This window comes from Vollenhovia emeryi, unplaced genomic scaffold (genome assembly GCF_000949405.1).
Source record: "Vollenhovia emeryi isolate VEMERY1.0 unplaced genomic scaffold, V.emery_V1.0 DF939153.1, whole genome shotgun sequence".
Classification (NCBI taxonomy): domain Eukaryota; kingdom Metazoa; phylum Arthropoda; class Insecta; order Hymenoptera; family Formicidae; genus Vollenhovia; species Vollenhovia emeryi.
This window is the reverse complement of record NW_011967213.1, coordinates 1,578,734-1,591,857: the sequence shown is the minus strand read 5'-3', so window position 1 is coordinate 1,591,857 and position 13,124 is coordinate 1,578,734. Positions and strand designations below refer to the sequence as shown.

General features: G+C 40.4%; 2 protein-coding genes across 3 annotated transcripts; both read right to left on the bottom strand.

Moving 5' to 3' along the window:
* Positions 1-4,216: 4,216 nt before the first annotated feature.
* Positions 4,217-9,688, bottom strand: LOC105565370 (sorbitol dehydrogenase). Its single transcript, XM_012018501.1, has 8 exons — positions 9,615-9,688; positions 8,440-8,473; positions 7,669-7,829; positions 6,960-7,123; positions 6,581-6,765; positions 5,674-5,852; positions 5,454-5,575; positions 4,217-5,203 (listed from the first exon to the last, which is right to left on the bottom strand). The coding sequence occupies exons 1-8, from the start codon at positions 9,666-9,668 to the stop codon at positions 5,050-5,052; spliced, it is 1,053 nt and encodes a 350-aa protein (XP_011873891.1). The 5' UTR covers positions 9,669-9,688; the 3' UTR covers positions 4,217-5,049.
* LOC105565371 (serine/threonine-protein kinase rio2) lies at positions 9,614-13,078 on the bottom strand. 2 transcript variants are annotated; one of them, XR_001009189.1, is made up of 8 exons: positions 12,861-13,078; positions 12,565-12,706; positions 12,104-12,482; positions 11,740-12,024; positions 10,977-11,650; positions 10,428-10,546; positions 10,144-10,338; positions 9,614-9,822 (listed from the first exon to the last, which is right to left on the bottom strand). XR_001009189.1 is itself a non-coding variant. In XM_012018502.1 (5 exons), exons 1-5 carry the CDS (start codon positions 12,924-12,926, stop codon positions 10,978-10,980), a joined length of 1,545 nt encoding a protein of 514 aa, XP_011873892.1. In that variant the 5' UTR covers positions 12,927-13,077; the 3' UTR covers positions 10,652-10,977. The 2 variants fall into 2 exon arrangements, 1 of the variants encoding a protein (XP_011873892.1); XM_012018502.1 differs by lacking the exons at positions 9,614-9,822; positions 10,144-10,338; positions 10,428-10,546 and having other exon boundaries at positions 10,652-11,650; positions 12,861-13,077.
* Positions 13,079-13,124: the final 46 nt, after the last annotated feature.

Genomic DNA, 13,124 nt, shown 5'->3' with positions numbered 1-13,124 from the left:
GCATGACAAATAATGGCGATTCTTCCAATATCGAAACTCCAATTGTTTTGAACAATTACAATTTGTAAGATTATTATAATAGATAATAGATAAAAATATTTTATCTAAAAATTTAGAAATTGTAAACAAATTATATACCAGTTCTAGACGAAACAAGATCTTTCGCAAGTATCGTATGTAATTCTGAAATGGCATCAAGATTGTAAAACGATAAACGAATTTCATTGGCATGGATAAAGCCGAGCTTAATTAACCGGAGAAGCGGCTTTTTACACAAATTTTTGTAACACTACTGAATCCTCGACCGAATAAAAAGGTACACGGATAGTTCGGCTAAAGCACACGACTGATTTGGAAGCTCCTTACCAACGGAACAACGGAACCGTTCCGCGAGTCAATCCAATTGGACAGACTCAAAAGCGAACAGCGACGAGCAAACACGGGCGATCGGTTATCGAAGCGATTAAATGCATATACCCGTCGTGTCTCTCTATCCCGGCCGTGCAAATATGCGCGGGCAAACTCGGAAGCCCGCGGCTGCTTCCAACAAGGAAACACCGAGCCAACGTCGACGGCGTGGTCCGCGTGGTGGAGCGTTCGTATGCACAACCGGCGCGCCCGTCCCGCTCTCGTGGGAAATGCTGCTCGATTATATTTGCACCATGGCGAGCGCCATGGACGCGCGCGGCAAGGTACGCCCGGAGTTTCCGGACGAAACGGTGGTAGGCAGAGGTGCCGTCGTCGTCCTCCTGCCGAACCTGCTCTGTTTGCGCCGGCACTCTAATTAATTATCCGCCGTCTCCGATAATGTAACGCGCGGCGCGAGGTGCGCTCCCGCGCTAACGAATATCCGAGATTACGACCGTTCTTCGTTTAGCGAGAGCGGAAAAATTTTATACTCGCGGCAACGCGCTAACCTTTGTAACGGGGAAAATGTTCCGCGTTTGCGAACGGACGGCAACTTTCGAAAAAAATTTGCTGGATACGTCATTAAACGAGAAATTTGTCGGAGGCGTTAATGAATGAACGGTGCTAATAGATTATTGTTACGTCGGGTACTTTTATCGAATACACCTAGATTCAACGTGTCTTCAAGTAAAAAACTTGACGGTGTCTAATTGTAAAATATGTAATATAAAAAAGCAAAATTTCCATTGTATCACGGGTTAATTAAGCTTTAAAAACAGATGCATGTTCTTACAGAATCCATTTTAAATCAATTAACAGCGAACTTAGCCTTAATTTCAGCCAACGGCACGCGATACTATTTTTCCTACTGGATTGCTTACGAGAGCCAATCAGAATGCAGAAGTTTTCGATCAGGTGACTCAAAGCTGTATCCTGATTGGCTTTCGTAAGTAATCCAGTAGGAAAAATAGTTGGCTTTAGACTCGCCGGTATATTTGACCGTAGAAATAAAAATGTTGCGGGACACGCGTAATAATTTTAATCTCGATGGAGTAATCCTTCGGTACGATTTCATTACGAATTTATCGAATCTGAAACTAGCTGTTAAGGCCATTTCCACTCGGATACACTTGTCTGTCTGATAACCGAGTGAATAGCGTATATTTTAATTTGAACAAAGCGAGAAACGAAGCAAGATTTATCGCTGCCAAAAAGATGTAAAAGGGGGCAAAACCTATTCGGTAACTTCTCGCCGTTCTTACTCTCCAACGACGAACGAAACGCGCAAATGGAACATATGAAAGTTATATGTTGGCGCGCTCACCCACCGGATGGACAAATATTCGTCGAGCACCACTCGGTAACGCGGAGAGCTAATAAAAGGAGTCGCGCTGTTCCATTATCAAAGCTAAGAGAGCTCGCAGCTAACCGCTTGTGTGTAATGTATTTTACTGGCGATAGCCACGTGGAATGTTTTATCGCTTGAAATAAAAGATTTATGAATATCCTTTCTGACGTCGGATTTTCTATACGTTCTTCAATATATAACAACATACTATCTGGTCGATATTCTTGGATAAAACACTTTTGGTTTGCCATCAACTGGTAATTCACACTGATGTCCCTTGGTGAACAAAAGTACGTTAAGTGGCTTCGCGTACTAGCGCTGAATAGCGAGCACAGGGCGATGAGAATCGTTTTAACCATCTGCAGTATTGTCCACTAACAATAGCACCGCGTGACTTCTTCTATTAGCCGTCTACATTACCGAGTGCGTACTTCAGACCTACATTTATGCCACCCTATTCATTCCAGAGTTCTTTACTTATACCCGAGTAAACTGCCGAGTGCGTTATCGTTAGCCGTAGTCTTTGCTTACAGTCACTTTAGTTAATAATAAATTGATTTAAAGATTAATCACGTATGATGAACAACAGTGAACGACTGGTTGAAGGATATTGCTAGCTATTCCTGAAAATCTATTTAAGTGAAGATAAAAATCCTAATTTTGCGTACCAGTAAAAAGTATATTGTTCAAAATTAGGCATAAAATAACTCCTCGTGCTGCGGCGCGAGTGTCGTGGCTGCCGCGGCTCCGCCGCCGACAAGACGCCCGCGATTGGCAGAAGGCGAAACGACGGGCCAATCACGTCGCGGTATTTCGGTTTGGAATCCTCGTTTTGCGCCCTTTTTGCTTTTCGCGGAAAATGGACATTTCGCTCGATCTTCGGAGACGGAGACCGGGAGAGAAACGAATGTGGAAAATGCTACGAATTATCAATTACGGCCACAGGCAGTTACGCGTGCACGTACGTACCTGGATGATAGTGAGCCTCTTCGCGTCACTGTCGCGGACGAGCCTCCAAACGACCGTCCCCGGGAGCCGGGAATATTCGCGACGCCGGTCGTGTATGCGCGACGCCCGCATCGCGACGAACGTCCGACACTCCGACGCGGCGCGGAAGATGCTCGCGAGCGTTTCTGGCGCGCGACACTCACTCGTGAGCGGTAACGGACGCGAGAAACACGGAGCGAAACGAACGCGACTCATGCTGCGACGCGGCCACAAGTGTCATGGCTGCCGCGGCTCCGCCGCCGACAAGACGCCCGCGATTGGCGGGAGGCGAAACCTACGGGCCAATCACGTCGCGGTATTTCGGTTTGGTATCCTCGTTTCGCGCCCTTTTCGCTTTTCGCGGAAAATGGAGATTTCGCTCGATTTTCGGAGGCGGAGAGACCGGGAGAGGAACGAATGTGGAAAATGCTACGAATTATCAATTACGACCACAAAGCAGTTACGCGTGCACATACCTGACGATAATCAGCCTCTTCGCGTCACTGTCGCGGACGAGTCTCCAAACGACCGTCCCTGGGAGCCGGGAATATTCGCGACGCCGGTCGTGTACGCGCCACGCCCGCATCGCGACGAACGTCCGACACTCCGACGCGGCGCGGAAGATGCTCGCGAGCGTTTCTGGCGCGCGACACTCACTCGTGAGCGGTAATGGACGCGAGAAACACGGAGCGAAACGAACGCGACTCATGCTGCGACGCGGCCACAAGTGTCATGGCTGCCGCGGCTCCGCCGCCGACAAGACGCCCGCGATTGGCGGGAGGTGAAACCTACGGGCCAATCGTCGCGGTGTTTCGGTTTGGTATCCTCGTTTCGCGCCCTTTTCGCTTTTCGCGGGAAATGAAGGTTTTGCTCGATTTTCGGAGGCGGAGAGACCGGGAGAGGAACGAATGTGGAAAATGCTACGAATTATCAATTACGGCCACAAGGCAGTTACGCGTGCACGTACGTACCTGGCGCGGAAGATGTTCGCGAGCGTTTCTGGCGCGCGACACTCACTCGTGGGCGGTAACGGACGCGAGAAACGCGGAGCGAAACGAACGCGACTGTTCATGTTGCGACGCGGCCACGAGTGTCATGGCTGCCGCGGCGCCCGCGGCTCCGCCGCCGACAAGACGTCCGCGATTGGTGGGAGGCGAAACGACCGGCCAATCACGTCGCGGTATTTCAGTTTGGTCTCCTCGTTTCGCGCCCTTTTCGATTTTTGCGGAAATGAACATTTCGCTCGATTTTCGGAGGCGGAGAGACCGAGAAAGGAACGCATGTGGAAAATGCTACGAATTATGCAACAAGAGTTATTATTTAACGGAGAAATTTGAGATGTTTTTCAATTTGAGATGTTTCTTAGAAGTTATTGAAATACTGGATATCGAAATACACTAACTCGTCAATTACGATGATCATTTATAAAAATATATGATAAATTGCATAAAGAATGAATAAAAAACTTACTAATTTGTGGTTCGCACGGATGGATATTTTGTATATATTTTCAATACATGCAACACTTGTAATACAATATTTTGTTAAATTTAATTTATGTAGAATGAAATCCGTAATAATCTATTTCTTATTTGTTGTATATTCAATGTTTCAGACATTTGTGCTATAAATTAAATTAGTAAAATGAAAATGCACGATGTACCACAGGAAACTGTAATTTTTTAAATTTTAAACAGCAAATATTTTATTGTTTGTGTGCAAAATCTTAATAATAATGTATTTATTTAAAGCACCGTCTGATTGCAGTTAAACCACGTGTTTAATAGTATTGTAATAAATTCAACAGAGAAAGTTATGCACTAATTATGTTTTAATGTATTAATTATAAAGAAATCATCTAATTGGAAATGAAAAGTATAAATACTTTTATCAATTGAATATCTGATCTTTTATCTGTTTAATAAAATATATAATAATATTAACATGGAATATGTTATCAGTAAAAATATATATTTATATAATATTTTTGAACAATAATAACTCACATGTGTAGTAATCTTATGTATGCACCGATGCGGGGTAATGCGGTTAATTGAGTTTGTTATAATAGATGTAGCTTAAAAAATGTCGCATGTAAATTCTGCATAGCGCAATGTTACAAGAAATAACGTGATGAAAGACTCGGTGTTAAAACATTCTGCCAAATTGCAATATATCCACGTCGATCTAAATATATCCAGACATTTCTTTCTTTTAACGTGTCGCAATATAAAAGCTTTTCGTATAGTATTTCTTATAGAAGTTTATGATTGTATTCGATAGAAAGAATTCCAACTGCGATTCATCTATTTACAGTGGATCATAACTTTGATAGCTCCGCCTGCTCCAGTTCTGCTGGTCTCAAACGCCTGCTTGGTCTCCTCTATCTTGTAATTATGAGTGATCAACGGCTTCACGTCTACCTTACCGGACGCGACGAGCCTCAATGCGTCACTGTAGCTACGAAACAGAAAAAAATCAAAGATTAATCTTCTATTAGCCGTTTAGATACTTCATCTGTGAAGATAAAGTGCATCAGTTAAATCAACTAAAAACTACAGAAGTCTTGATCGTGATTTTTTTAGAAACACGACTGTTTCCCCCCATAATCATTCATTTGTTATGGCAATTATCTTGGCATTTAACTTGGCACGAAGTATCGAAGTTGTATCTTTATTTAACGTACTACCCTTGACTGATTAGAACTTACTCATTCGCGTATCGGAAGACACCCCTGATGTCGACTTCTCTTATCAGGGCGCTTATTAGTGGAACTTGAACCTCTGGAGCACCCATTCCCACTAATACCACGACTCCACCGGATTTAGTCGCCTAATGTGATACAAATACGATTTGTAATCTAATTTCTGTGGGCTGCCAATCTGATCTTGTATGATCTAATTTCAAGAAAGATGTGTTTCGTAACTTACGAGAATCGCTAAACGAATTGAGGCTTGTGCACCGGAGGCGTCTATCGTCCTGTTAGGCTCACCCTCGAAGATCGCATGTATGTCAGCTACCATATCCTCCTCCGATCTATTTTTTTGCACCAGATACGTGCTGTCGGCGCCTAGTTTCTTCGCCACGTTCAGTCTACTTTCCACGATATCTACAAACATAAATCGCGCCTATTCACATTTCATTTACATGCAGTTATAAGGTTGCACTTAGAATTTCTCGAGAAACGACTTGTGCTATTTGTGAAACGCATTGTGCCACCTACAAAAGAGGAAATATACATTTTAGAAGAGAGCTGGTCCGCTTGAAAAGGTAGCTTGGAACATGTGTAGCTCAAATGTACAATAGAAATATGACTACTACACTTTGTGACTGCGTGGCCTCGGCGATACCACATTCCACAAGTAGCATCTATCATGCTAAATACAGCCTGGATAAGGTTTATCTCGCGATCGATTGCAACACCGTTGCTCCATATCTCGAACGCGTAATATGGATGTTTTCCTCTCATTCGCTATTACGTAAACTCACAATTACACAACTCAGTATCTACTTATCACTTTGCAAACGGTTTTGCAATATAGCGTCAAAAAATTTTATTATCGCGGCGCCATAAACGTAATCGTTACGAAATTTTCCGTTAAGTGGCAACATTCCGCTCCGTATCGCAAGTTTTCCTCTTGCTTCAATAAAAAATCGCCAAAATACTGTATTGATACACAATAGAAGTTCAGTATCCAATAAAATGCAGAGAATTTTTGAGGAAGTGACTGAACTTCAAATATTAAATGAAGATGAAAAAGAACTTAAAAACCGCGGATTGAAATATTTCTTTCTTTCGCCTCAAGTTTTATACGATTTAGTCTTCTAAACACATACCCGTGATAACCACTTTGCTCGCGCCCATGGCTTTGGCTACCAGCAACGTCACCAAACCGATCGGGCCAGCACCTAGAATTAATACTTCAGAATCGATCCCGATTCCGCCCCGTTTGCAAGCGTGTACTCCCACTGACAATGGCTCTAAAAGCGCTCCTTCCTCTAAACTCACGTGATCGGGCAATCTATTGCAAAAGATCACAAATACAGAAATTAATTTTCATCCTTCAACTGCTATATGTCTTATCAAATTATTTTATATTTAAAGAAGAGCCACCTAGGTACCTTGCATCTACATGATTGTTTACACACTGTCATTTGTTTTAACGTAATTGTGTATAAACGAAATAACGAACTGTATTAAATTAATTATGCGTACTTGAAGCAGAAATCGGCTGCATGTTTGTAGAAACGCCTTAAGCTGCCGTGCACGGGTGGAGTCGCGCAAAACACGATATCCTTGCACAGATTGTAATGTCCCTGTTTGCAGTACGTGCACATCCTGCAAGGCACACCAGGCTCAATGGCAACACGATCGCCGACCTAAAAAACAAATTAAGAAATTCAAGAATGTATCTCATATACAAACAAATTTGTGTTTATCACATTTGAGCCATACGAATTTTATTAATTTGTTAATTTACGCAGACGTAACACGCGTTTCTTAATTTTATTTAATTATTTAATCGGGTGGGAGCGTAATGACGGGGATACATTGTAGGGATGATTGTACTGTGTTTTAAGACTGACGATTTGTCCTCGTTTTCGAATACTGTCACGATAGGTGGCATTCGGGAATCAACATTAGACTGTTTGCGATAAATATTGCCATGTGCCTCGGTGGTCGAATTGGTTGAGACACACCCGCCTAGCGAGTGGAAGGTTTAAACCCTGGCTGAGGCGATATTTTTTCACAATTTTAGAATAAAATACTTAGACACTAACACCCTGTCACGGCTCTTAGTCCTTTATTCCTTCATATACATATTTTATGCAAGAATAATGCAGATGAATATTTTAATATCTATTAATTATATTAGCTGGCAAAAAGTAATTAATTTTGAATAAGTACATAACATATAAAGTACCTTTAAAGTCTTGACATTTTTCCCAAGCTTGGCAACGGTTCCGGAAGACTCATGGCCGATGATCATTGGTTTCTTCACTACAAAATCGCCGATTCTGCCGTCAACAAGATAATGAACATCCGATCCACAGATTCCTACGCATCCCATTTCCAAGAGCACTTCTAGAAAAGAATAATATATTTCTCCAAATTCTCCCTTCTTTTCCACCCAAATATGATGAACTTAATTCTGCTCCCCAAATTATTATATTGCTTCTTTCTTATATTTCGTAATTTTAACGAATTCTTTATTGTTCATCAAAAGACAGACCAAACTTAAGATAAAGAGTCTTTTCGACTAATTAAGATCCAAATATACGCGCGGAGATTCAACAGCTTTAGATTGAAATTAATCTTCTTAAGTTATCACTACGTATCTGGGACAACATTACATATTACTTCAACGAGCGTCATCGTATGTACATACCAACAGCACTCAATGTAAATTAATTCATACCGATTTATGCAATCGAATAAAGAATTCTTTCGTATTTCAAATATAGACACTTCACATTAGGTTTTTCTATAATTTTCCTCTAATAAAAGAAACAATATTACTAGCAAACGCTGATTAATTGAATAACTGCTTTTTATGAAGATAGTATCATTAATATTAATTATATTATTCATATGTTTTTTATCGCGTTAACAGTACACATTACAGACATTTTTGTAACAATTTCTTATCGTAAACGACAAAAACTAGTAAAAATTAATAAAAAGCATATTTTACCGTCGTCCCCTGGTTCCTCGATAGTCGTATTTTCCTAAAACAGAAAAATCGCATTTATATCTAATCATAAGAAACATATGTTCAGCATTGCGAAAGCTGTGCAAGTAATAATAAAAAAAAATTTGTCACTTTAGAAAATAAATTGTATAGAATAATTGTGGTCAGATTAAAATTTTTTACTTATTATTTTTTAAGATAAAAATGTCAAACGGAAGAAGTAGCTAATAAAAATAATACAGTAAAAGGAATTGCCTAGCACGACGCTCAAATGATACAAATTTAAAGGTCAATCCGTTAATTTATATGGAGGCTCACGTGCAATCGATTTGCAAGGCGGCTGCAGTCTCGTGTGCAACAGTTATATTCACGAATCGGGATCAACACATGTGAATGTAAAAATAATCTGAATAATAAGAAATCCAAATGTTGCTTTTCCAAATTTGTCCAATACAACATCCAATGAAAATGCTATCCATAATCTTTTATATTCATCATATTGTATACTAAATAACGTATTTTGCTTTCCCTATGTATTTAAAATAAAATAATTAAATGCAAGTAAAAAGGGGAAATTGTAAGAAAAGTGGTTAACAAAAGTATATAAAATATTTATAGAATAGAGAAAAAATTTTTGAATTTCTTTTAGAAACTTTGCGCAGATAAATATGTATACATTTAAATCGTATATTTAACAGACTTTATTTAAATACAAAACCACATAAATCAAATATCACTGTAAACTATAACATCACAAAAATTGTTATAAATAATATTTAATAAATGATTATACGAAATAGAAATAACTTCCGAGTAAATTTTTCACGAAAGATCATATATCTCGAACCATTATAGACTATGTGTCGCGCAGATTTTCCGACTCTCTCAATTTTCCCTTTTAGTTCTTTCCAATCGAAGAGTCTAATGACCCTCCTCCTGAAACGTCGAACTGATTGGTAGAGAATTTCAATGCAAATGTTTCATTTCTCGATAAAATATAATTCAATAAAATATAATTTTTAATACACTCTGAGAACCTCGATCAATCTCGTCATCATTTGTTAAATACAAAGCAAACGAAAGTTTGCGGCTCGATCGAAATAAGATCATAAAAGCACCACGTTCGATTTGAACACGTGTAAAGCCAGAGTCATCGTACTTTGGCAGCACGTACTAACCAGGCGCAGATCGTTGATGCCGTACAGTACAGCGGTGAGATTGTCGTTGGCCATGATTCTCTCCTGCGGACACCCGAAACAGATGAATCTTCAGCGGTGATGCGCCTGGAGAGTCAAGTCACTTCCGGATAAATTTTATAAACACAGAACGTGCACGGGACGGGACTCAGCATTCAAGAGACAACTCGCTGCTATATATACACACGCTCTGCAATTACACGTATACATATGTATAACATGAAGCTATCAGCCGCGGCCTCATTATCGGCTGTTTTCACTACCACCGCTATCGTGCAGAGCATCCTTCGCGACGCGAATATGTCGAACCGAAACGATCGCACCACCAACCGTTGCGTAATGCCGTCGCAAAGATATGTCGGAACTGGCAAATCGATTTGTGCCGTGCATGCAGTTCCACTTTTCCTTGCCGTCAATCGACCCTGCGTCAGCAGTACGCGCGTCGCGTTATGACCACGAGGTGGTGTGACGTAACATGGGATAGATACGAAATAGACGAAGCAAAATATACCCGTTCCTCTCTGGACTGTGCCTCTTTGGAGGTCTCCTCTTGTGCCTGTACACTTGAGACTGAACTGTACCGCTTCTTGCCTCTAAAGATCGGAAATCCTTCGCGATCTATGTTCTAGAGATATTTCTTAAAATTCTCTTCCAATTGGTTCGACGTTTCAGGAGGTCTGTCATTGGGCTCTCGGATTGGGAAGAACTAAAAGGGAAAGTTAAGAGAGTCGGAAAATGTGTGCGACACATGGTCTACAAATGTTGGAGATGTCTGATCTTTTGTGAAAAACTTACTTAGAATCTGAGAACTTTAGCTTCGACGATAAGCTGCGACGAGCTCAATACGCGACAGAAAAATCTGAATCTTTAGAATGTCTCTGCTTGGTTTAGATTAAGTCATCTCCTTAATGCTCCTAGATACAAGAGGTTCCTCATTAGTATTCAATTTTATTAGCAAAATAGCATTCAAGGAATCAGAGAATTATATGTGTACGCTTGGATATTAAGTTTGTATGTAATATGGGCAAACTATTTATTTTGTATTAGTTCATACATATATTAATTCGCTTGGAAGTTTTTACAATTATGTGAAATTAATGTTACAAAATTATACATTTGAAACTGAGTGGATATTTAGTTCAGACGAAAAACTGTAATGAAGACAAGATAATATAAATATATAAGAGAAATTAATGCGTTTTCAAAATTGAATATATTTCTCATCTCATAGGAAACAATAATATTAAAATACTGTATTTACTTTGAGATTCTTCAGTATCTAAAGAACCAAATATTTAATCAGTTGCAATTTGTATAACTTTGTAACATTCACATAACTTGTACCTTACTCCCAACCCCAAATTCCCGTCGATTCTTTAATTGTAGCCCTATTATCCCTTCGTATTCTCGTCACTGCGCTCGCTTCTCCCTTAACAAGTGCCCTCTTCGCTCGGTTCTTGTCGCGTTTGTTAAGTGCTAATTTTGTTCTCTTCTTTATCACATCTGGCGCGATCGTAGCGGCCGTTGAAGCACTCCGTATACTTCGTGTATCATCAAAAGCATACGTCGCTGTATCTACCGTGCTTGATGGTAAACCATACGACGTGCAATCGTTGCGCTCTTCATTGGCTATTAAATTTTCTACCGTGACGTCTTCGTTATTTCCTGCACATTCATTTTCCGGGTTACTTTGCTTGTCGGAACATGGCACTGTAGATACCTCCTTCGAATGTTCATTGTCATTATTTATTACTATGTTTCTTGTCGGAACTTCAAGTCTTTCATTTGCAATTTGATCTTGGAATTGTAAATCATTTAATTGATGTTCCAAATCTTCAGTATCATCAATGCAATCTTCATACGTTTCCTCCTGACTGGTCTCACTACTCTCGATATCCTCATCGTCTTTTTCTTCTTTATATTCAATATCGATTTCTGATAAGAAAACACCAATTTCCTCGTCTATTTTTCTCGCAAAACCACTAGCTTTGACCTCAGCATCTATGGAGTCTTCACGTCTAAAATGGGTAAAATATTAACAATCGTTAGATCAGTAAATATATACAATAGAAATGAGAACATGTTTCTTCCGATATGTACTACTTACGATATATCTTGAAAATTCGGATACAGCTCGCTCTCATATCCGAAGCGTCTCTTAAAGAACTCACGAATGCAGGTCACGTCTCTTTCGAAGTAGGCCTCTGCATTTTCGTGCTCCGTAGAAACCATCTGCGGAAAATCAATGATAACAGGCTTACCGTCATCCTTCATCATTATATTAAATTCGTTAAAATCTCCATGTATAACGCCATGATTCGCCAGTCTAACAATCAAGTCCATCAGCTCGTCGTACAATGCTTCCACGTTGCTGACTTCATTTACATTACATCTAAAGACAACACGATAACATCATTACATGTAATTAAATGGCATTCAGTCAGTAACAAAAGTATCACTGATAAACGTACAGAGGTCCACCTTCAACCAGCTCCATAACAACGCAATGCCTGTTAAAGTCAATTGGTTTCGGCACGGGAAAACCTCTGTCCAGAAGTGCTTTCATATATGCGAATTCTCTGGTCGCGGAGATTCTCGACAGGTACAACCAAGACGCGGAATGTCTGTGCTGATGATAGTCGCGTTTTTCCTTGATGTTCCGGAAGCACGTTCTACCCAGCCTGTGCAACTTTAGACAAAGCGGCGTCTCGTCTTCATTAGCAACAACGTAGATGTTGGATTCCTTGCCTACGCCGATCTGATTGCCGAAGGAACATATTGTGCCTCTCTGTGTCAAGACTTTCAAGGCTAAATAATCATAACCGGCGTTTGTCAGGCGAAAACCGTCATCTGGAATTTTATTGTCAGATAGCATGTCTCGGGTGTATTCCTAACAATCTGTAGGGCCAAACGTAAATTTTAAACGCCTTACATCGCTTGCCTCGTTCGTAACTGAGCAATTTATGCCTGCACATCTCCTTCAGCAATTTGTGAACTCCGCCGTAGCGCAGATTCGCTATTTGTGCGACGAGTAAGGCAGGTACAAGCTCGTGGTTCTTCATACCCATTTCGACCTGAAACACGAGAAATGATGTGCAACTATTATAATTAGGGAGACAATAATGGCATAAACAGGTTCTATAAACGCTTATTAAAGATTTTGTAGATTTCTGTAAAAGAGAAGCATAGGTTAGGTTCGCAAACAGATGTACGTTAAGAGACGCATACCGCCGTCAAAACACGAAAGTTTTCAGAGGCTAAATATCGCAGAATCTTCACATCCAATTTTCCCATGTTTGCTGGATTGTAGATAAAGGCGCAAATTATTTGTGTAATTCAGACTCTATCATGAAACGTTGAAGTTTCACGTTTGTCTTTCCATTGAATCGCCTTATGACAGTAACTACCTATTTAACCTATGTTAACTATAACCTGAGAGCAGCCACGCCGTTTCAAGAGACTATTTGCGCGCCTCTACATCCATTTTTGCTT

What these genes read in the sequence shown, in the direction of transcription:
- LOC105565370 (XM_012018501.1), bottom strand. Translation starts at nt 9,668, where the DNA reads ATGGCCAACGACAATCTCACCGCTGTACTGTACGGCATCAACGATCTG. An exon ending in CGAGGAACCAGGGGACGACG is followed by an intron (nt 7,830 to 8,439) that starts GTAAAATATGCT and finishes ATTCTTTTCTAG; the next exon opens with AAGTGCTCTTGGAAATGGGA. An exon ending in AAAATGTCAAGACTTTAAAG is followed by an intron (nt 7,124 to 7,668) that starts GTACTTTATATG and finishes TTTGTTTTTTAG; the next exon opens with GTCGGCGATCGTGTTGCCAT.
- LOC105565371 (XM_012018502.1), bottom strand. Translation starts at nt 12,926, where the DNA reads ATGGGAAAATTGGATGTGAAGATTCTGCGATATTTAGCCTCTGAAAAC. An exon ending in ACTTTCGTGTTTTGACGGCG is followed by an intron (nt 12,707 to 12,860) that starts GTATGCGTCTCT and finishes CTCGTGTTTCAG; the next exon opens with GTCGAAATGGGTATGAAGAA. An exon ending in TTACGAACGAGGCAAGCGAT is followed by an intron (nt 12,483 to 12,564) that starts GTAAGGCGTTTA and finishes ATAAAATTCCAG; the next exon opens with ATGACGGTTTTCGCCTGACA.